The sequence below is a fragment of the Nicotiana tomentosiformis genome, chromosome 1 (genome assembly GCF_000390325.3).
Source record: "Nicotiana tomentosiformis chromosome 1, ASM39032v3, whole genome shotgun sequence".
In the NCBI taxonomy this organism is placed as follows: Eukaryota; Viridiplantae; Streptophyta; class Magnoliopsida; order Solanales; family Solanaceae; genus Nicotiana; species Nicotiana tomentosiformis.
Window position 1 is genome coordinate 1,517,536 of NC_090812.1, and position 20,496 is coordinate 1,538,031.

The 20,496-nt window shown below is 39.1% G+C and overlaps 3 protein-coding genes and 2 long non-coding RNA genes across 5 annotated transcripts; 3 read left to right on the forward strand and 2 right to left on the reverse strand.

Annotated features, from left to right (window-relative positions):
• Positions 1-136: 136 nt before the first annotated feature.
• Positions 137-5,306, reverse strand: LOC104105717 (uncharacterized). The gene is made up of 3 exons (XR_011410722.1): positions 5,237-5,306; positions 468-1,340; positions 137-338 (listed from the first exon to the last, which is right to left on the reverse strand). It is a non-coding gene; the product is annotated as an uncharacterized lncRNA (long non-coding RNA).
• Positions 5,307-7,966: 2,660 nt separating this feature from the next.
• LOC104105708 (non-specific lipid transfer protein GPI-anchored 10) lies at positions 7,967-8,997 on the reverse strand. Its single transcript, XM_009614093.4, has 2 exons — positions 8,631-8,997; positions 7,967-8,271 (listed from the first exon to the last, which is right to left on the reverse strand). The coding sequence occupies exons 1-2, from the start codon at positions 8,944-8,946 to the stop codon at positions 8,255-8,257; spliced, it is 333 nt and encodes a 110-aa protein (XP_009612388.1). The 5' UTR covers positions 8,947-8,997; the 3' UTR covers positions 7,967-8,254.
• Positions 8,998-9,559: 562 nt separating this feature from the next.
• Positions 9,560-10,312, forward strand: LOC104105709 (histone H3.2). Its single transcript, XM_009614094.4, has one exon. The coding sequence runs from the start codon at positions 9,683-9,685 to the stop codon at positions 10,091-10,093; it is 411 nt and encodes a 136-aa protein (XP_009612389.1). The 5' UTR covers positions 9,560-9,682; the 3' UTR covers positions 10,094-10,312.
• Positions 10,313-10,692: 380 nt separating this feature from the next.
• LOC138892191 (uncharacterized) lies at positions 10,693-14,849 on the forward strand. Its single transcript, XR_011408197.1, has 2 exons — positions 10,693-11,623; positions 14,330-14,849. It is a non-coding gene; the product is annotated as an uncharacterized lncRNA (long non-coding RNA).
• Positions 14,850-14,946: 97 nt separating this feature from the next.
• LOC138907913 (uncharacterized) lies at positions 14,947-16,973 on the forward strand. Its single transcript, XM_070198708.1, has 3 exons — positions 14,947-15,756; positions 16,145-16,256; positions 16,402-16,973. Exons 1-3 carry the CDS (start codon positions 14,947-14,949, stop codon positions 16,971-16,973), a joined length of 1,494 nt encoding a protein of 497 aa, XP_070054809.1.
• The last annotated feature ends 3,523 nt before the right edge of the window (positions 16,974-20,496 follow it).

A 20,496-nucleotide genomic window follows, 5' to 3' on the forward strand; every position in this document is an offset into this window, starting at 1 on the left:
TGAGAAATTAAAATAGCAGGAACCAGGAAGAGCAACTAATTACTTGTAAAATATACTTGAATCTCAATTAGAAGAACAAATAATAATATAATTACAAAGACTAGTAGAAGCAGTTACATAAGTACCTTTGTTGAATCTTCATATTAGTAATCAACAAAAGAAATCCATTGATCCCGCAGAATTCTATCCGACACATTATTAATAATCTCAGCTCTACTTTTAAGTGGGTCTTCAGATGCACTCCACAAGTTAAGCTTATTTGCAGCCCACTTCTTTCCAATAGACATATAAACATATTGCCGCGCAACTGACTCGGTTGTCTTAAAGAAGAACTTGGGCTTTAAGAATAAAATATTGGTTAGCATATCTATTACATGCAAATATAAAGTTCAAAGGCAAAATAGAGATATAGTTGTCCTTCTCCAGAAAAAAACAGTGATATAGTTGTAAGAATATAAAGCTTATACCTTTATAATTTCATCGAAGACGCGGTTGAAGTATGGCATAGGTAAACTCGACCATTTCTCACAGTGGATTGGAAATAAAGTGCAATCATACACTAAAACTCCACAAAATCCTGAAAGTAGGCCTCGTGCATCTCCAAATGGTTTATCCAGGTAATCAAAATCAACCATAATACGTTCTTCACACGTTAAATTTAGCACTTCTTTGACTTTGACTTTGAGTTTTTTGACATTTTCTTCTGAATTTGTATAAGAAAAGAGATCAGATGAAGCTGTGAAAGAGATGAACAATGGGTTAAAAAGGACTGTTGAATATGTGCTAATAGTCAATAGTATTTACCTATTGCTTTTACAGTCCAATGGCTCCCAAAATGCTTTCTAGATGCGGTCTGAACTGTTGGAGCTGGCTGTGATGACTCCTGATTTGTTGGAGCCGAATGTGATGTTGAGTGAACTGACCGAGATGGCTGTGATGTAGAGTAAACTGCTGGCGCCGACTGTGATTTGACCTGATCCATCGGAGCTAGATGAGATGTTGAGTAAACTGATCGAGACGGCTGTGATACCGGCTGAAATGTTGGAGCCGCCTGCGATGTATGTTGATCCATCGGAGCAGGATGAGATGTTGAGTGAACTGTTCGAGGCGGCTATGATGCCGACTGAAATGTTGGAGTCGCCTGCGATGTGGGCTGAAATGATGGGGCCAGATGTGTTGTGGCAAAAAATGACGTGGTAGGAGGTGTTGGCACGCATGGCGTTGATTGCAGAAAAAAAGGTGTTGATTCAGTACTTTGTGAAGTAGGTACTGACTGATCTGGATTTTGCTTTTTTTACAAACACTTGAACCTTGGCATATCTGCAATTCAATAATGAATCCTGCAGCATGAAGAATAAATTTAATAAGCATACAAAGCAGATCCACAAAAACTTCAAGATAGAAGAATGTTGTGCAAGTCAGAATCTAATTTAAGATATACACATAAATTTACTGAAGTTCTCTTTCTCATAGCTGGTATTATAGCATTCTCACAACCACATGGAAAATGATATATAGGCAATCGCTATACATTCAACAATGCCACGATGTTTTAACAAATAAACCAAAAAAATTAAGAACTTCCAGTAAGGTATTGATACCTGCCAATTGTCCTAAAGACTTCTCACATAAAAAGGCTACCTCAATATTAGTAAATACAACAACACCATGAATGATTGCATAGTCTCTAAGGATCAAAACATTATTCTGCATACCACAATACCAAGTTAAGATAGATTATAGCTCTGAAAATAGTAGTAACTGAGAATATCAAAATAAGAAACCAATATGGTTAAAAAGTGAACTTTCAAAATGTTTGAACATATTAAATCCACATTATAATAGCTTATCAAATACTTACTGAATTCTGAGAAGAACCCGAGTAACAAGCAATCATAAAAATTTCATAAAGAATAAAGATCACTTTCTTAGCCAAAAGATAGTAAGTTTTGGAAAAAACACTAATCAACTTTTCCTAATCAAGCGAAAAAACATCAGTTCTACAAGATAACAAAAATCCTATAGCGAGACAGAACCCCTATAGCAGTCAAAATTAACAGAGACAAATAACTAATAGAGTCAATAGCACGTGATATCCTACCAATGTAGATAATTTTGTAAACATATTTGTTTCCAAAATATTTAATTGTCACGACCCAATTTTTCCTCCGTTAGATATCGTGATGGCACCTAGTCTTAGGGACTAGGTAAGTCTAACATTTACTAAATAACAACCATAATAAATAACATCTAAGCTCTACAGAGTGTTTGCTATAAAATTTCTAAATACAACTATCCAGAAATAAGAATAAACAGTGCAAAACGAAAACTTGAAGGTGACTCCGAAGTCTGCGAACACAGCAACAGGTTTACCTTGAGTCTCCACAACAACGACCCGCACAAGTGCTAAGGAACAAATACCAACCAATCCTAAAACACCATACGAACATAGTCGAGTCCTCAAACCACATCAAACAATGTTAAATTCACGAATCATCCTCCGATTCAAATTTAAAGAACTTTAAACTTCTAATTCCGACAACCGATGCCGAAACCAACCAAACCACGTCTGATTGACCCCAAATTTTGCACACGGGTCATATTCAACCCGACGGACCTACTTTAACTCTTGGAATTGGGATCCGAACCCGGTATCAAAAAGTCCACTACCGGTCAAAATCTCCAAAAAATTAACTTTCGCCATTTCAAGCCTAAATGAGCTACATATCTCCAAAACACAATCCGGACACGCGCCTAAGTCCAAAATCACCAAACAGATCTAACGAAACCGACAAAACTCCATTCCGGAGTCGTCTCCATACAGTTCTGACTATGGCAAAAAATTCTAAGACTTAAGCTTTCATTTTTAGGGACTAAGTGTCCCAAATCACTCCGAATCACCCGGTAATTGAGTTCAACCACGCACGTAAGTCAATACACATAATATGATAATGCTCAGGGTTTTCTGAAGGAGGGCCATCGTATTCTCCGTACTATGGGCGTAGCGAAGACGAGTGGGTTTCTTTTACCACTTTTCAGCTTAGAGGAGCAACTTATCAGTAGTGGCAGGCATATGAGTTGGGTAGTCCGGCCGAGTCAACTTCACTTACATGGGTTCAGTTTTCAGAGATGTTCCTGAGAGAGTTTGTACCTCGGTCCCTTCGAGATGCATGGCGTGCGGAGTTTGAGCAGTTGCACCAGGGCACTATGTCAATGTCAGAGTATGTCATTAGATTCAGTGAACTGGCCAGACATACACCTGCTTTGGTCGCTACAGTTAGAGAGCGTGTCTGTAGATTCATTGAGGGGCTCATACATGATATTAGGTTCAGCACGGCTCGGGAGTTATAGTTGGATATCCCTTATCAGCAGGTTGTGAGTATTGCCAGGAGATTGGAGGGCATGCTTGCCCGGGACCTTGAAGAGAGAGAGGCCAAGAGGTCTCGAGAGACTGGTTCTTATTCTAGAGTTCGTGCCCCAAAAGCTCGCCATGGTAGGGGTTATGTGCGTCGCCCCGTTCATTCAGCTCTTCCAGCCACCAGTGGTGTTCCAACCCCTTCTAGGCCCATGAGCCTTATTATGTACCGCCAGTATCTAGTGTGCCTTCTGCTCGGGGTCTTTTAGCGGCCAGTCCAGCAGACCTGGACCGAGTCAGTCGCAACAGCCACGCCCTCCGAGGGGTTATTTTGAGTGTGGCGTCACCTGCCATATGGTGAGGGATTGCCCCAGACTTAGGAGGGTTGCACCTTCATAGACTTCTCAGCCACCACATGCTCCACCGGGTCCTTAGGCCATGATTCCAGCACCAGCTACCGCCCCACCTGCTCAGCCAGCTCGAGGTGGAGGTTGGGGTGGTCGAGTTCACCGTAGAGGGGGAGGCCAGGCTAGGTATTATGCTCTTACGGCTCGTACAAAGGCAGTTACTTCCGACTCTGTCATTACAGGCATTGTTACCGATTGATTGAGCTTGGTTCGAGATAAGTGGCTTGCTTAACCTTATGTGAGGGAAATCCCTTTAGGATTTGGTGTTGTTATGATATGTGAGCGCCATGTACGCGAGGTGACGAGTGCGTACACGGGCTATTTGTGGAAAAACCTGATTTTTATCGAGTAATAGCATGTTTTTCATCTTATCTGAATATACTAGCATGTGTAGTTATCCGGTTAGCCTAGAATAGCATGTCTACGTGTCCTAATTGCATATTTAAGCTCTTTGCAGCATGTTTAGTAAATCTCGCTTCTTTCTTGACTTGTACTTAGTCTAAATTATAGGTTTCTTGATGTAATTGTTATACTTATTTGTTTGAGCTGCGTATTTACTTTGGGACTACGAGACGATATCTCGGGAGATCCCTTATGCATATTTACTTTTGAGACTACGAGGCGGTTCCTCGGAAGATCTCCCTGCACATTTACTTTTGAGACTACGAGGTGGTTCCTCGGGAGTTCTCCCTGCATATTTACTTTTGAGACTACGAGGCGGTACCTCGGGAGATCTCCTTGCACTTTTATTGTGGGACTACGAGACAGTATCTCGGGAGATCCCCTGCTATTATCCATGTGTTTTACGTTGCTACTTTGCTATGTTCTCCTTGTTTAAATTCCAGTCTCTTATTATATTATTATACTCTCCTGCTTATTTATTATACACCAGTAGGCCTTGACCTAGCCTTGTCACTACTCGGCCGAGGTTAGGGTTGGCACTTATTGGGTATCGCTGTGGTGTACTCACGCCCTTTCCTGCATATGTTTTTCGTGTGCAGATCCAGGTTCCTTTTACCAGCCTCGTCCTTAGTTGCAGTCGCTGCTATTTTGGAGAACTTCGAGGTACATATGCCCGCGCCCGCATATCCTCGAAGTCCCCATCTATCCCCCTATGTTGATTCTTTTCTTATTTCTATAGACACTGATGTATAGAACAGTTAGAACTTCATAGAAGCTTGTGACTTATGGTGTTCTGGGTCTTGGGTGTATATTTCGAGAGTTGATTATTGTATATGCCGAGCGACATCTCAATTGCTTATTAAAATATATGTTACTGTTAGTTGTTAAATTTTCATGTTTTTTATTTTATTTCCGCAAGTGTTAGGCTTACCTAGTCGTAAAGACTAGGTGCCGTCACGACGATTCACAGAGGGAGAATTTGGGTCGTGACATTAATTTGCCCAATAGCTAGAGCCAAGACAATATCACCACAATTACAGATGATTTCAATAATATTTCAGTAGATACTTACAAGGATACAACTCTCTTCGACTTCGGGTCACACTTCATGCCCTTCCAGCCACATGGCTCAGCACCGTCTGAACTTGGTATTACAATCCTAAAATTAACAAGTGCTTGACCAGCAAAAACAAAACTAAAGTCACATGCAATTGAAAAATACACCAAAATTACAGATTATATAAACCCAATAATGGGGAAGATGAAAGACCCATTTTGTAGAAATAACATTACACAAAACCAAAAATAGGGTAGAAAAACTTACTGTAATTGAAGATACCTGTCGATTGCTATGCCAAAGTGAGTGATAGAGATGCTTATGCCACTGTATAGGGAAAAAAGTGAGGAAAATCGAAGGAAAAAAAGGGGGGAAACGGGGATTGAGTTAAAATCTTACAAACAGAATGAGAAATTCACACAAAACTTCCGATTTTAAGAAAATGAAAGTAGAAAGAAGCATGAAATTTGAGTTAATCTCTCAAAATTAAGACCATTACCTTGAGTTGTGGAAAAATGTTAGTGAGAAGTGGTGGAGCTTTTGAGGTTTTATTATATTTGAGTTAATCTCTCAATATTTGTATTTTGTTTCAGCCATAAAAATGAGCAAAGCCAAAAAAAGTGTGGGAAATGTTAGCGCACTAATTTTTTTTCCAGATGGCGTAGGTTTCGAGCCGCCACTATTTGCTTATATTGTGTCGGTTAAGTAAACCTCTGCTATTTAACGAAATTTGCGGGAGTTGGAACTGACCCCAGCTATTAAACAGCAGCAATTTAAGCCTTTTTTGTAGTGGATTTTGTTTACGAAGAATCGAAGGAGAATCACTATTCTCCAGAATGAAGGGTGGATCTAGCCAAGATTCATACCGTACCTCTTGCGGAAGGCAATAATGATTGGGTCTAAGGGACCCAACGTGAAGGGGTAAGTGTAAATACTTAAAAAACCCTCAACATGGGTAGTGATTAACTCCTCAGGCGAAGGCACCACCACATGTTTATTGGCCCACAATTGCAATCTTCTTTAACCTTGGTGAGGAGATCATCGGTGATTGTACATATGTACCTCGAGACCGGCTCGTATCGACCCGGTACCGAGAAAGTTTTTTCAATCTTAAAATCGGTAATGGTCGGGCACCCTGCAGGAACGAACTCCTCAGGGTATGGTTCCGTTGCAGCCCCGTCGTCGGTGGGCTGTGATGAAGAGGTATCCTCCTTTTGCGGGACAGTCTTAGAAGTTTTCGCTATTGTAGAACAGAAGAAAAGGAAATTAGGAATACATGTTTAGCAGTTTACTAAAAACTCAAGAAATTTGGGTGCAAGAGTTGGAGAGCAAAGGGATTTTTGAAGAACAAGAATAGGAGGAGCTTTGAATGTATAGTTTGAATAAATGAAAGTTAGGGTATTTATAGCTTGTTGATGATGGTTCAGAACCCGTAGTGGTCGACCAGCAACTGACAGACATTTAATGCCTTGGTAACTGGGCTGACGGGACGTTTCGATATCCATTTGTCGCTTACGTCATAGCCCATCGAGAGGTGATTCGAAAGTTCATATCGTTTCTCGTCACCTTCTCTCCGAGAAACGAGGGGACTATCTGTATACGGTCAAAATGGGGTTCGCCTCTTGTGCGACTAATCGAGACTGAAAAATGGTAGGTTAAAGTTCAACCTCGAATTATTTCAAACCGAGGTGCGAAGCTATATCGTTAAACTCGAGACCATGTCATCAAACAAAATCGAGATCAAACGAGATCGAGAAAAATTTACCAAGCCGAATAAAGAAGGACGAAATATCCGCGATCGGTTGTAGATCACGACGGAAATCTCGGCACGTATCAGGGATATGCCGATTGATTAGCAAATTATGAGATTTCTTACCTTGTATAGAATTGTATCAAGAGTAGGACTCTCCTACTATATAAAGGGAGTATGATCATTTGTAAAGGGACACATTACGCAACATAAAGCAATATATTGTCATTTTCTAGCTTTTATCATCTTGTTATTCTGTTCATACATCAGTTGAGACATCTCTCCAATCAAGGGTGATCGAACTCGAGGGCCAAAGCCGTTCAATTTGATAAACAGTTTGGTATAAGGCTGTTCGATTCATGTGGTTTGCATTAATTCTTTTATCGTCAATTTCAATTTTAATCTGTTTCCTTAATTTGTATCAAGTTATATCACATATACTTAAAATCGCGTATAAATTCAATTGTTATCCGATTTTTAGGGTAAACAGTTACGCAACAAAAGAATATTATAAGTCGAGTTAGTGTCATTATATTCCTTTTACCCTTTTTGAAAGTTTCTCCACATATGGACCAATGCAAATGTATCTTTAAGAATAAATCGTGAATCTCTTGTTCAAACCATCATTTAATTAGCCTGCAATGTATCTATAAGAATAAATCGTGAATCTCACATTTAAATCATCATTTAATTAGCCCGCCTTTATTTGCTTAAATTCCAACGGAAAAAGCACAATGTTGCCTGACTTCTTAAAAAAAAAAATGGTGGTAATAAGGGAGGCCGAGTAGGAATATGGAGGGCTGTAATGTTAAAGTCTTACACCAATAAAATTCAGGGAATTTTTTACCAATGAATTATAACTCAATTCTCATTTGATAATTAACTGGCGTGAGTTGCGTTCAAATTTTCGTATATGGACCTTGAAAAGATGGTTTAACTTGATTAATGGTTGTACACAAACAAATGAATGTTAAAACTTGACCACAATGAAGACCTTTAATCTGCAATCCTTGAAAATATATAGATGTCAAATAAAGTGGCTAGATTCTTGATCTGAGATCCAAATCGAACTTTATGCATTACATAGTACTTATATTGAACATTGTAACAGAATTAAGACGAGTTAAATAAACTATAATAATTTAAACACTTTGATTTAATACATATTTCATTAATTGTTCATAATATAGCTAGTAATTTTTCAGAGTAACACCATAAGCCTATCTCTCCAGCACATTTATTCTAGACTGCTTCCTCGACCTCAACTACTAGATCTAGTACTCCTACTTTGCAAATTCACCTGCAAAAGAGAAAAAAAAAATTAAAACAAAAAATTTAGGTTTTGTTAAGAAAAAATGACAAGGAGTAGTAGTTCCTTAGGATATGCATACATTATGAGTAGATTGTTTGATAAGTTTTTTCATAAAAAGGTATTTTCTGGTGTTTGGTTACGAATATTTTCCATCAAAAAGGACAAATGGCTTTCTTCGAGTTTCATAAGTCATTTTCCTTAGCCTTAATACTCAAAAGTATTCATCAAAAGACTATCCGATATGCTAATGTGTTTATTAATCCCGACTAGCAAGCAATATTTTTCACTCACCGGCCAAACTCGGAAAATATTTTAGATAGAGATATATAAAAGAGATCATTTATTACATGGTTCAAAGTTGGCAGTGCACTTATCAGGAAGCTGCAAGGCCATGGTTCGATCAACACCAGAAATAGGAGGGCCATTGATAAGAACACAAAGACATGGCTGCCCTAATGCCTTGATCGACGCGCAACACGCCTCGCTTGGTGGGATCGGACTGAACGGAGCTACTGCTGCCCTACACGGTATCAGCTGAATCAATGCCGAAAAGAAAGTTGCACTACAAGGATGAGCATTGCTTTCTTTTATCACTAAACTGCTTATGGCCAAAAATAAAACAAGCATTTTTAGAGTACTAGTGTTTCTGCTTGAAACCTTCATCCTCTTAATTTGGACTACAAAACACGTCAGATATTATTTTTGGTGTATACTCGCATTGTTGTGAGAGTACGTATAATATATATAGGAAGATTTGTTACTTGGCTAATTTCATTATTCGATGAGCTAACTACTCTTCTACTAGCTATATCACGATTATTATGCTTGTAAAATAGTTGTTGATTTGTACATGCAAATGGCATTCGGAATTTAAAACTGAAAATGGGATGACGCAGCTCATCTGATTTGATTCATAAGCAGTTTAATTTGAATTAAATAGAAAAGATTTTAGATGGGTTTAATTCAGTTTGTCAGATGAGTTTAAATTGTGGCACACATAGAAACGACAAGTAAAACACGTTAAGCACAATCAGAAAGAAAACATGTTTAAAAAACCCGGAAGGGAAACAAATTAGGGAGTAACTAGCTTATCCACGTGGCGACTATAGATTTGTTACTTTGGTAACACATGGATTACTATCCGAGCTATCATCTCTTCTCAAATCTCCACCGTTAATACCAAATCTCAACCAATCAACGGCCTTCATTCACTCTCAATCAGCACAATCAGCACAACGCCAAAAAAATTCAAACTCTTCGCCAAAATTTTCACGATTCCCACCTACCTTCTCTCCTATATAACTTCCCCATTCCACATCAATCAAATTCACCATTATTTCTTAACAATCAAAGTAGTTCCCAATTTACAAAACTTTCATATTATTATCAAACATTCGAAATGGCTCGTACCAAGCAAACTGCTCGCAAATCAACAGGTGGAAAGGCTCCAAGAAAGCAGCTAGCTACCAAGGCTGCGAGAAAGTCAGCACCGGCGACCGGAGGAGTGAAGAAGCCTCACCGTTTCCGTCCAGGAACTGTGGCTCTCAGGGAAATCAGGAAGTACCAGAAGTCTACTGAGTTGTTGATAAGGAAGCTGCCGTTTCAGAGGCTGGTGAGGGAAATAGCTCAGGATTTCAAGACAGATCTGAGGTTCCAAAGCAGTGCTGTTGCTGCTCTACAAGAGGCAGCCGAAGCTTACCTTGTTGGACTCTTTGAAGACACCAATCTCTGTGCCATTCACGCGAAGAGGGTCACTATAATGCCGAAGGACATTCAGCTGGCCAGGAGGATTCGTGGAGAAAGGGCTTAGAAAGATGATTTGTTATGCTTATGGTTATGGTTAATGTTCTGTTCTCTGTTTTAGGGTTTTGTTTGCATCTTTTGTTGGATGATAGGGTTAGTGATGTAAATCAAATGACTCGTTTTAATAAAAATATATGTAAACCTCTGGTTTACTAGTATTTGATTAATGAAATCTGTAGTTCATTTTGTTTTAATCAAAGGTGCTTCTCATATGAATTTTTTAGAATTTTGCCAATAATTTAAAATTTGATTACAATTTTGTTTTTCGGCGATTGACTATTTGTCGTATTGGTTCTTCAGATTGTAGGCCTGTCATAAAAGTTTCCTTTTTTGTTTCTGGGTGATTGACTAGTTCTTGCCTAGTATACTGTTACTTAGCATGGGAATAAAAGCATTTAGATCCCCAGTTAGTATGAGAAAGAACTGCTAGGACTTTACAGTTATGTAATGCAATATATGTAAGTAAACCAAAAAGGGGTTTTTTCTCGTAGGAATATGGAACCTCATTACTCTGCATTCCCTAATATTAGAGGTATTCGTTGTTCAATAGTGACTTAAGTCCTCATTTCTTAGCATCAACATTGTGCAGATCTGCAGATCCTTCATCGATACTATAAGTAGCAGGGCTGGGATGATGTTGATTTTTATTTTACCTAAACCCGTTGAATGTTGAAGTGGTAGTTATTTTGACTTTAACTTCTGGTAACATGGTGCTGCAGCTGTAGTATTTAAACTGATTGAGCTATTGTAACTAGTGCAACATATTCAAAGTTTTGCGGTATGAACCAGGTATATATTCATTGATGAGGCAATTTGGACAATCCAATTAGCAAATTGAAGAGCTCGATTTTTTTGGGAGATTATGGTGGGATGTTAGGGTCATTGGTGTAAATCTCATTATCTTGAACAATGAATATATGTGAAGTGTTGAGTTTTTAGTTCTCTGAAGTTGGTAAAATCTGTTTTATTTTGCTTTAATTTAAAGTTTCCATGAATATTATATACTTGAATGTCTCTTTGTGTGCCTGCGTGTCTGTGGTGTATTTTAAAATAGTTAAGTTAAGATTTTGCCTTTCTTACATCTATAATGGGAAGCTGCTTTGTTTGTTCCAATACTTCTGTTTTCTTAAACTTCGTTTTGCGACTTAAAAACTTCAATGGTTGAAAGCTAAAACAAGATGTACACAACCTGATTGAAGAATGAGATTTGGATCTTTTTTTCTGTACTTAAATACACAGCTTTAGCATATTGATGTTGTGGAGTGCAGCTCTTCTAAACATAGTTGCTTTCTGATTGTATATTAAGAATTGAAATGGTTGCACTTTTGTCCTCTAATTCACTTCTTACCACTGCCAAATGTACAGGTATTAGGAGAGCAACTGTTTCATTCTAGTTCTTCGTATATCTGGTAAACAAGGCTCAGTCGCTCTGCTGTTCCGAAGATTTTCTACTCTTAATTCAACTTTGATGTGATAGGCCTTGCTATGTTGAGTCAGCAGTGTCTAGCCTCTGCATTTACTTGTTCATAATCAGAAGGTAAGTTCAGTTTTATTGTCTGGCAAAATAACCCTTGTGTATTACTTTTCTCGTTTCTAATCTTAGATGAACCATTCTACTTTCAGACATCTCGTCTCCTGCAATCTTTCTTAAACAAAATTAAACTTAGAGCTGATTGAGTTTGTGAACATACGGCTATAAAAAGGAATGTGATAGTTACTAGTTACAGATTAGAAAGACCCTTTACTTTCTTTTTTGTTGCTTATATAGGTCAGTTTTCTTGAATTTTCTGCAGTGATAGTAAAATCCGTTTGTTGACTCTCCTGATGTTTTAGTAATCATGTGGCTCGACTAGCCAAGAAAATATGACAATGATAAAGAGTGCAGCCTACAAATAAGTTTGACTTAGTTGAATGATATTGATCTTATGGCAAAAAACAAAGCTTCTTCTAAATGGCAGTAATATACTAATAGTAGCAACTTCTCAATGGAGAACAACCATCAGAGCCATGCTCGCAATGTGGATTGACCTAGTATTCCTTAGGTTACTAACATCTTCCAGCATTTTAACTCTACACACTTGCGGTAAATGACTCAATGGTCCGGCGTCCATATCCTTGGTCGGTTAATCCAAGTTAAGTTCATTTTTGGTTGTGTTACTTCACTTACAGTAGGGGTGGCAAGTGGGCCGGTCCCGGGCCTAAACGGGCCGGCCCACCGGTCCTGGGCCCGATCACGGCCGGTTCCAAATTAAACGGTCCAAATGGGTCCGGGCTAAATGGTCTTTTTGTAGGGATCGGAACCGTTTGGGCCCGGGCTAAACGGTTCCGACCTGCGGGTTAAATGGGCCCAACAGATTTTAAAAAAAAATTAAATAGAAATTAGAGACAAAAGTATGTTAAAAAAATATTAACGCAATGTTTTGTAAAACAAATATAAAAAGTTTTTTACATATTCAAAAGAATCAAAAGCTTAAAGATTTCAAAGCAAGCTCCACGTATAGTTTTTTGGGATAAAGAAAAACTTAGTACTTTTATGGTCAATTGAAATGTATAAATAAGAGTAAATCAAATATAAAAAGTTAGATAGTAGTGGGTCCGACACAAAAAAGTTTGTCATGACCTAGAAAACATATCATTCTTCAATAAAGCATATCACTTTTCAAGAAGAAAGCATATCACTTTTCAAAAAGCATATCCTAATTTGTCTATGTCTTCTTTGTCTATTTGCATGCCTCTTCTTCTTTCCTTGGCCTTCTTCCCCAACAACATATGTATACATATTAATTTTTTTTTAAAGTTGACCGGTGGGACCGTTTGGCCCGCGACGGGACCGGTCCCTGACCGGCCAAATGGTTCCGGTCGTGGCGGGCTCAAAGTATAGGACCGGCCCACGAGATCAGACCAGGCCCACTAAAACCGGTCCTGACCCGTTTGGCCCATTTGACCCGTTTGGCCCGCGGTCCCGCGCCTGGACCGGCCCACTTGCCAGCCATAACTTACAGTAACGTATTATCAAAATATATTCAACAAAAATGTCTAGAATGTACTTCTATGAACCCTGCAAATTGTCAATTAACAGATGTAGAACCTACAAATCAGTTGGCATGTCTAGTACTAATAAATCATTTGTTATTGCTCTTTTTTGTGGAATCTGATATTTAATTGTCTTGATTTGTGGCTTAATGCAGAAATGATTCACACAAAATGATATCTAAGTTAGACAAAGTTACATCGTAGTGTAGGTTATTCCTCAAGTCACTATTGTATCTTCATAATGTGCTTGATAATATTTATTTACTAGAGTTGGGCATTGTACAAAGTTTTGTCTTCCATGTTGTTCACTTGTTTTTACCCCAATATATTTGAGATATATGTTAAAGTATGTTTAAGGGTCTCTTTTCTCGGACATTTTGAAAGTGTAATTTTATTTTTCTACTGGTAGTGTTGCGCAATTAGGAGACTAATGTTGCCCTGTAGTTTGGAAATATACTGCACTGCATATGAAGTTTCTGTGTTTTTCTTAAGAGGCCTTCTCCTTGGTTCTGCATAGACTTGATATATTCACTTTATACATGGTTAGATGATTATCCCTGGAGAGGTTTACTACATTTCATGTGTTAGTACTCTAAACAAGTGGAAGATTAATGCGACTTCTGTTCCAAATCCCATGCTTTAGACGTAAAGGGAACCATTTATCCTGATAACTTGAAGGCATCTTCAACAAGTTGCTGTTAGTAACTCTTGATACTATGCAAACTCTATTAAATGCAACTAGGAATTGAAAATTTAATCTGCACTTTCCCAAATGGTTAAGCCTGTTAAACATCTCCTTGAGCTTATAATATTTCCCAAACTGGAAACCAATCTGCTCTCGGAGATATAAAATCTACTTTTAGATATTTGAGTTCTAAATACTACTAAAACAATTAACAAAGGCATACAGATGCTAAATCTTGAAGTTTTATACAACTCTCAACCTATTGAGATTAGAAGAGTAAGGGGACCTAAGTGTAATTATCTAGACTTTAGGGATAAAAATGTTAGTCGATTGAGAGGTACACGTGAGTTAGTTAAAATAGTGCACCTCCTCCAGTTTTATACAGTTTTAGACATACATGAAAATGAAATGAAGTTTTTCTCCTCTCTAGTTTCTTTCTCTAGCTGTTACTCTGTAATTGATCACTGCATGAACTAGAACTTCCACAAACTCACAGCAATTCAACATTCAAACATGGTATCACAGCAGCAATTGCTGGATCAAGCGTAATTCTCAGTAATTAGGAATATTGAAGAATAATCGAGCTCAACAATGGCGGATGATGAAATCGCGAAGCTTCCTCACAATCATCCACTCTTCCTAAAGGATTCAGATGGACCAGAAAATGCGCTTATTTCGCTCAACCTTACAGGGCAGAATATTATACCCTGTGGAGCCGATCTATACGAGTTGCTTTATTGGTTAAGAACAAATTAGGGTTTGTGGACGGAACCTGCCTTAAAAGCTCATTTTGAGGAGACTTGGCAACACAATGGGAGAGATGCAAAGCAGTGGTATTATCGTGGTTGAGCAGCAATGTTTCAACAGAATTGGTGCCAAGCATCATGTATGCTTCAAGTGCGAAGAAGATCTGGGATGAATTTAAGGAGAGGTTCGATAAGTGCGACTTGACTAGGATCTATCAGCTTTGGACAGAGATTGCAACTCTAAGACAAGGTACTGATTCTGTAACTAGCTATTTTTCGAAATTAAAGGATTTCTGGGATGAGTTAGACATATTAGCACCCTTGCCTTCGTGTGATTGTGAACAATCTAGCCCTTATGTGGACCATCTAGTAAGACAAAGGCTGTTGCAATTCCTAATGGGATTGAATGAAAGCTATAGTTATGTTAGGAGTGATGTCCTGTTGAAGAGGCCAGTGCTAACTGTTAATCAAGCCTATTCAGTAGTGGTGCAAAAGGAAAGTCAAAGAAAACTTGGTGTGGTAGAGGTCAATAGGGATCCTTTAACAATGCTAGCAGGAAAAGGTCAGGCTTTCAAAAATAAAAAGCTAGGACTGGTCTGTGAATACTGCGGATACAAAGGGCATTTGAAGGAGAATTGTTATAAGATCATAGGCTATCCACCTGATTTCAAAAGCAAGAAGAAAGGGCAATTCAATCCAAGGAAACCACATGCTAACATTGCAAACACAGATGAGGATGTGAGTGCGAAGAATCAGTATCAGCAGGGTAACTATTTCACAGAAGACCAATACAAACAATTGTTGAGCCTGTTGACAAAGTCTACAGCTGGTGACAATACTTCAGGCTTTGTTGGTTCTTCAAATCTAGCAGGTACTATATCTTTACTATCCAATGCACAATCATATAATTGGATAGTGGATTCAGGAGCTTCACATCATATTACCTTTTGCAAGAACATTCTGGAAAGTATTAAGGAGATAGATAAAGATAACAATGATGGAGTACAAATTCCCACATGTTCTAGATCTGAAATCACACATACAGGAGATGCAATAGTAATGGAAACACAGAGAATTACCAATGTTCTTCGTGTTCCAGATTTTAAGTTCAACTTGCTTTCAATGTCAAAGTTGACTAAAGAACTGTATTGTTCAGCTTGCTTCTACCCTGATTTTGTTGTCTTTCAGGGACTCTTCAATGGCAAGGTACTGGGATTAGTAAGGAGAACAATGGCCAATACATACTGAAGAGGGAGAGAGTAGTAGCAGCAGTTTCAATACAAAAAGAGTCTGTAGATACAACATTATGGCATCAAAAGTTAGGGCATTCATCACCAATGGCAATGTAGCATTTACCAGCTTTGAAGAACAAACTGAATCAAAAAGTACAAGAAGACTATCAAATCTGTCCATTAGCCTAGCAAAGTAGACTAAAATTCCTACTAGTAACAGCAAATCTAATTGTGTTTTCCAGCTTGTGCACATTGATGTATGGGGTCCATATAGGACTACCACTTATGATAGAAAGCACTATTTTGCTACATTAGTTGATGATTAAAGTAGATATACTTGGATTTGCTTACTGAATTCAAAGTGTGAGGTGATAACTGTACTAAGAAAGTTTCTGTCATTAATAAAGAATCAATTTGGGACAACGATTAAGGTTCTGAGATTCGACAATGGAACTGAATTCTTTAATGCAAAGTGTAATGAATTGTTGTCTTCATTTGGCATTATACATCAGAGTAGTTGTCTCTATATCCCTCAACAAAATGGGGTAGTTGAGAGGAAGCATAGGCATATTTTGGAGATGGCAAGAGCACTAATGTTTCAGAGTGGGTTACCAACCAGGTTCTGGGGAGACTGTAAAAACTGCAGTCTACCTCATTAACAAACTACCTACAAGGGTACTAGATGGTAAATCACCTTATGAAATGCTACATGGGAAGCCTCTTAAGATTGAACACTTGAGGGTCTTTGGATGCATATGCTATGCAAGCATCCTGCCCAAGGGCGATAAACTATCACCAAGAGCAAGAAGAACTGTGCTGATAGGATATTCAGAAACTCAGAAAGGTTATATGTTGTTTAATTTGGACTCCAAGACCTTTCTGGTTAGCAGGGATGTTAGTTTCAGAGAGAATTTTTTTCCTTTCAAGCAATTAGCAGAGTCTTCTGAGGATCTATTTCTCTCTTCATCTATAGAACATACTGAGTGTGCAGTCCAACCAACTCAGCAGATGTGTGAACCAACTTCTGGTCAATCACTACAAGGAACAGAATCTAACACTATCACTGGTGAGGGAGTTGCCCAGGTGGAAGAAGATGACAATGGGATTGCAACAGATGAAATTGATCATGTAATGGATGTAGAGATGGATAATGGAGCAGATGTAGAATTGGATTCAGAGATGGAAAATTGAGCCAATGCACCAGTTGAAGTACCTATACATGAAGAACTACATGAAGAGCCTGTCACTCCCTCCAGGAATCTCGTTCACTCAATCACCAATCATGTTCAATATGACCATCTACCAAGTCATTACCAATCTTACCTGACAGAATTCTCCAACAACATTGAGCCATCTTCTTTCAGGGAAGCATCACAAGTTAATCGATGGATTGGTGCTATGAAGCAAGAGATACATGCTCTTGAGGACAACAATATATGAGTAGTAGTTGACTTGCCATCAGGGAAACAACCAATACGCTCAAAATGGGTTTACAAGATAAAATATAAGGCTAATGGGGAAGTTGACAGGTTCAAGGCTAGATTGGTGGCAAAGGGCTACACACAACAAGAGGGTCTAGACTACCATGAGACCTTCTCTCATGTTGCCAAGATGGTTACAGTCAGGACTGTCATCAGCTCAGCTGCCTCTGAAGGATGGATTCTCTATCAGATGGATATCAATAATGCATTTTTGCAAGGAGACCTCATGGAAGATGTATACATGGACTTGCCACAGGGATTCCATAGGCAGGGGGAGTCCAAAGTATGCAAGCTATTGACATCACTATATGGATTAAAGCAGGCATCAAGACAATGGAACATCAAGTTGTCTAATGCATTGCTCACTGTTGGATACTCTCAAAGTGCCTATGATCATTCTCTGTTCACAAAAAGGGGAGATGGCAGAAACATAGTGATAATTCTTGTATGTAGTCCCGAGTTTGTTTCTCCCTCGTGATTGACACCTTGGTACGTTTGAACATCAGACTTTGGGGAACATCAACCCCTCCGATAATCATATGATGATGTGTTGAGGTTCCTCTTGCTCGTTTTGTTTATTGGAATCCTTGTTTCTGAAATGATTCTTGGCTCAATCACTTAGAAACTCCCGAAGGTGCCCGTCGTTGAATAACCTGACTACTTCTTCTCTGAATTATCGACAATCTTCCGTTCTGTGGCCATGGGTGCCATGATATTTGCACATTTGGTTGGGATTTCTCTGGGCTGGATCGGTTTGTAAAGGTCGAGGCCATTTGGTATCTTTGATGCGTCCGATAGACGATACGATGCCGACTGCGTCAACATTAAAGTTATATTCTATTAATCGTGGTGCCTCTTTAGGTACGATAGGCCTGTCGAAGCTGTTCTTACTCATAAGCCCTCGAGAGCTCTAGCCTCGATCACCCCTCCTTTCATTTCATACAGGATTTTGCCCAGATCCGCTGCTCCTACGATCTCCATTATACGACTGATACTGATCCCTGTTCAACCTCGGTTCTCGGTCAATGTCCCTCTTGATTCTATCAACGGTCCTTGATAGAATAAACGGACCCGGAAGGAGCTCCAAGCTGGTCATCTTCGACCCTGATCTTTGATTGATACCGATTGTGCATATCGGCCTAAGTAATAGCGGGTATTCTATCAAATTCTGCTTCAACTGTTGTGAAGCCACTGAACTTCGAACATTGAGTCCTTGGGTGAAAGCTTGAACAACCCAATCATCGGCGACCGGTGGCAGATCCATTCGTTCCATTTGGAATCGAGACACGAATTCTCTGAGCATTTCGTTGTCCTTCTACCTTACCTTGAAAAGGTCCGACTTCCTGGTTTTGACCTTGATGACCCCAGTGTGTGCCTTTACAAAAGAATCTGCAAGTATAGCAAACGAATCAATAGAGTTAGGTGGTAAATTGTGGTACCATATCATAGCTCCCTTTGACATGGTTTCCCCAAATTTCTTTAGCAAGACAGATTTGATCTCGTCATCCTCTAGATCATTCCCTTTGATAGCACATATGTAAAAGGTGACATGCTCGTTTGGGTCGGTCGTTCCATTGTATTTAGGAATCTCGGGCATGCTGAACTTCTTGGGAATCGATTTGGGAGCCGCGCTCAAGGGGAAGAGTTTTTGCACGAACTTTTTGGAATCCAGACCCTTCAATATTTGTGGTGCCCCCGGGATTTGATCGACCCTGGAGTTATAAGTTTCCACCTTCTTATCGTTTGCCTCGATCTTCTTTTCCCCAGACTCAACTTGTTTTGTCAGTTCTTCGAGCATCTTTATGATTGCACGATCGGACTCCAATTCCTTCTCGTTCGATTTCCTTGAAACCGATTCGACCCTATGGACAACTTCTTGGGACGGCTCGGGCTCGATCTTGCTCGCTGGGTGATTCTGGTTTTGGAGCTGGGCTATCGCTGCTTGTTGAGCCTGCAACATTTCGAAGATCACCCGCAGGCTAATCCCGCCCTCTTCGCCGCAACGTGTACTTTGAGCGGCTGATCGAATGTCTCTACGGATGCTATTCTCGGGATCAACGGCCAAATTTGTATTGATGGCAACATGCGAGCTGACGTTAATTGGATCTACAGCCGGAACTCTATCAAGGCCAACTGGAGGTATGTCGTTCCCTGGTGCTATGTTATCATTTTCGCCGTGGTGACTAAAATCATTGTCCACGTGTAGAGGTGTTGACTTAGAGTTCGACATTTTGGTTCTAGAATCAAAGATACTCCAAAGAACAAGTGTAAAATAGTGTGTGATGAAAGTTTGTACCAGGTAATCACTATTATCCTTAGTCCCACGGTGGGCGCCAAACTGTTTACCCTAATCGGATAACAATTGAATTTATACGCGATTTTATGGATACGTGATATAACTTGATACAAATTAAGGAACACAGATTAAAATTGAAATTGATGATAAAAGAATTAATGCAAACCACACGAATCGAGCAGCCTTATGCCAAACTGTTTATCAAATCAAACAGCTTTGGCCCTCGAGTTCGATCACCCTTGATCGGAGAGATGTCTCAACTAATGTATGAACAGAATAACAAGATGATAAAAGCTAGAAAATAACAGTATATTGCTTTATGTTGCGTAATGTATCCCTTTACAAATGCTCAGACTCCCTTTATATAGTAGGGGAGTCCTACTCTCGATACAATTCTATACAAGGTAAGAAATCTCATGATTTGCTAATCAATCGGCCTATCCTTGATACGTGCTGAGATTTCCGCTGTGATCTATAACCGATCACAGATATTTCGTCCTTCTATTATTCGGCTTGGTAAATTTTTCTCGATCTCGTCTAGTCTCGATTTTGTTCGATGACATGGTCTCGAGTTTAACGATATAGCTTCGCACCTCGGTTTGAAATAATTCGAGGTTGAACTTTAACCTATCATTTTTCAGTCTCGATTAGTCGCACAAGAGGCGAACCCGATTTTGACTGTATACAGTAACAAAATGGTAATTCGCCTACAACCCTACAAAACAACACGTGCCAAAACTTATAGTAATAAAATATTACGGGAGGTAAGAATCTTAGGATTAATTTCAATAGCACGTTCCAAATGTCGGACAATGACCATGGCTTCCTAAGTCCTAACCATGGAATTACTTGTACGCAAGGGAAGATGAACACAATAAAAAGGTTTGTAACACTGCACATGGCTTCGCTTAATTAACTTGAAAATTTATCTATGGTT

Excerpts from the sequence above, each read along its gene's own strand:
- LOC104105709 (XM_009614094.4), top strand. The coding sequence starts at position 9,683 with ATGGCTCGTACCAAGCAAACTGCTCGCAAATCAACAGGTGGAAAGGCT.
- LOC138907913 (XM_070198708.1), top strand. The coding sequence starts at position 14,947 with ATGGGATTGAATGAAAGCTATAGTTATGTTAGGAGTGATGTCCTGTTG. Across the intron at positions 15,757-16,144 it reads AGGGACTCTTCAATGGCAAG|TGTGAGGTGATAACTGTACT; the intron begins GTACTGGGATTA and ends CTGAATTCAAAG. Across the intron at positions 16,257-16,401 it reads TGAATTCTTTAATGCAAAGT|GTTCTGGGGAGACTGTAAAA; the intron begins GTAATGAATTGT and ends GTTACCAACCAG.
- LOC104105708 (XM_009614093.4), bottom strand. The coding sequence starts at position 8,946 with ATGAAGGTTTCAAGCAGAAACACTAGTACTCTAAAAATGCTTGTTTTA.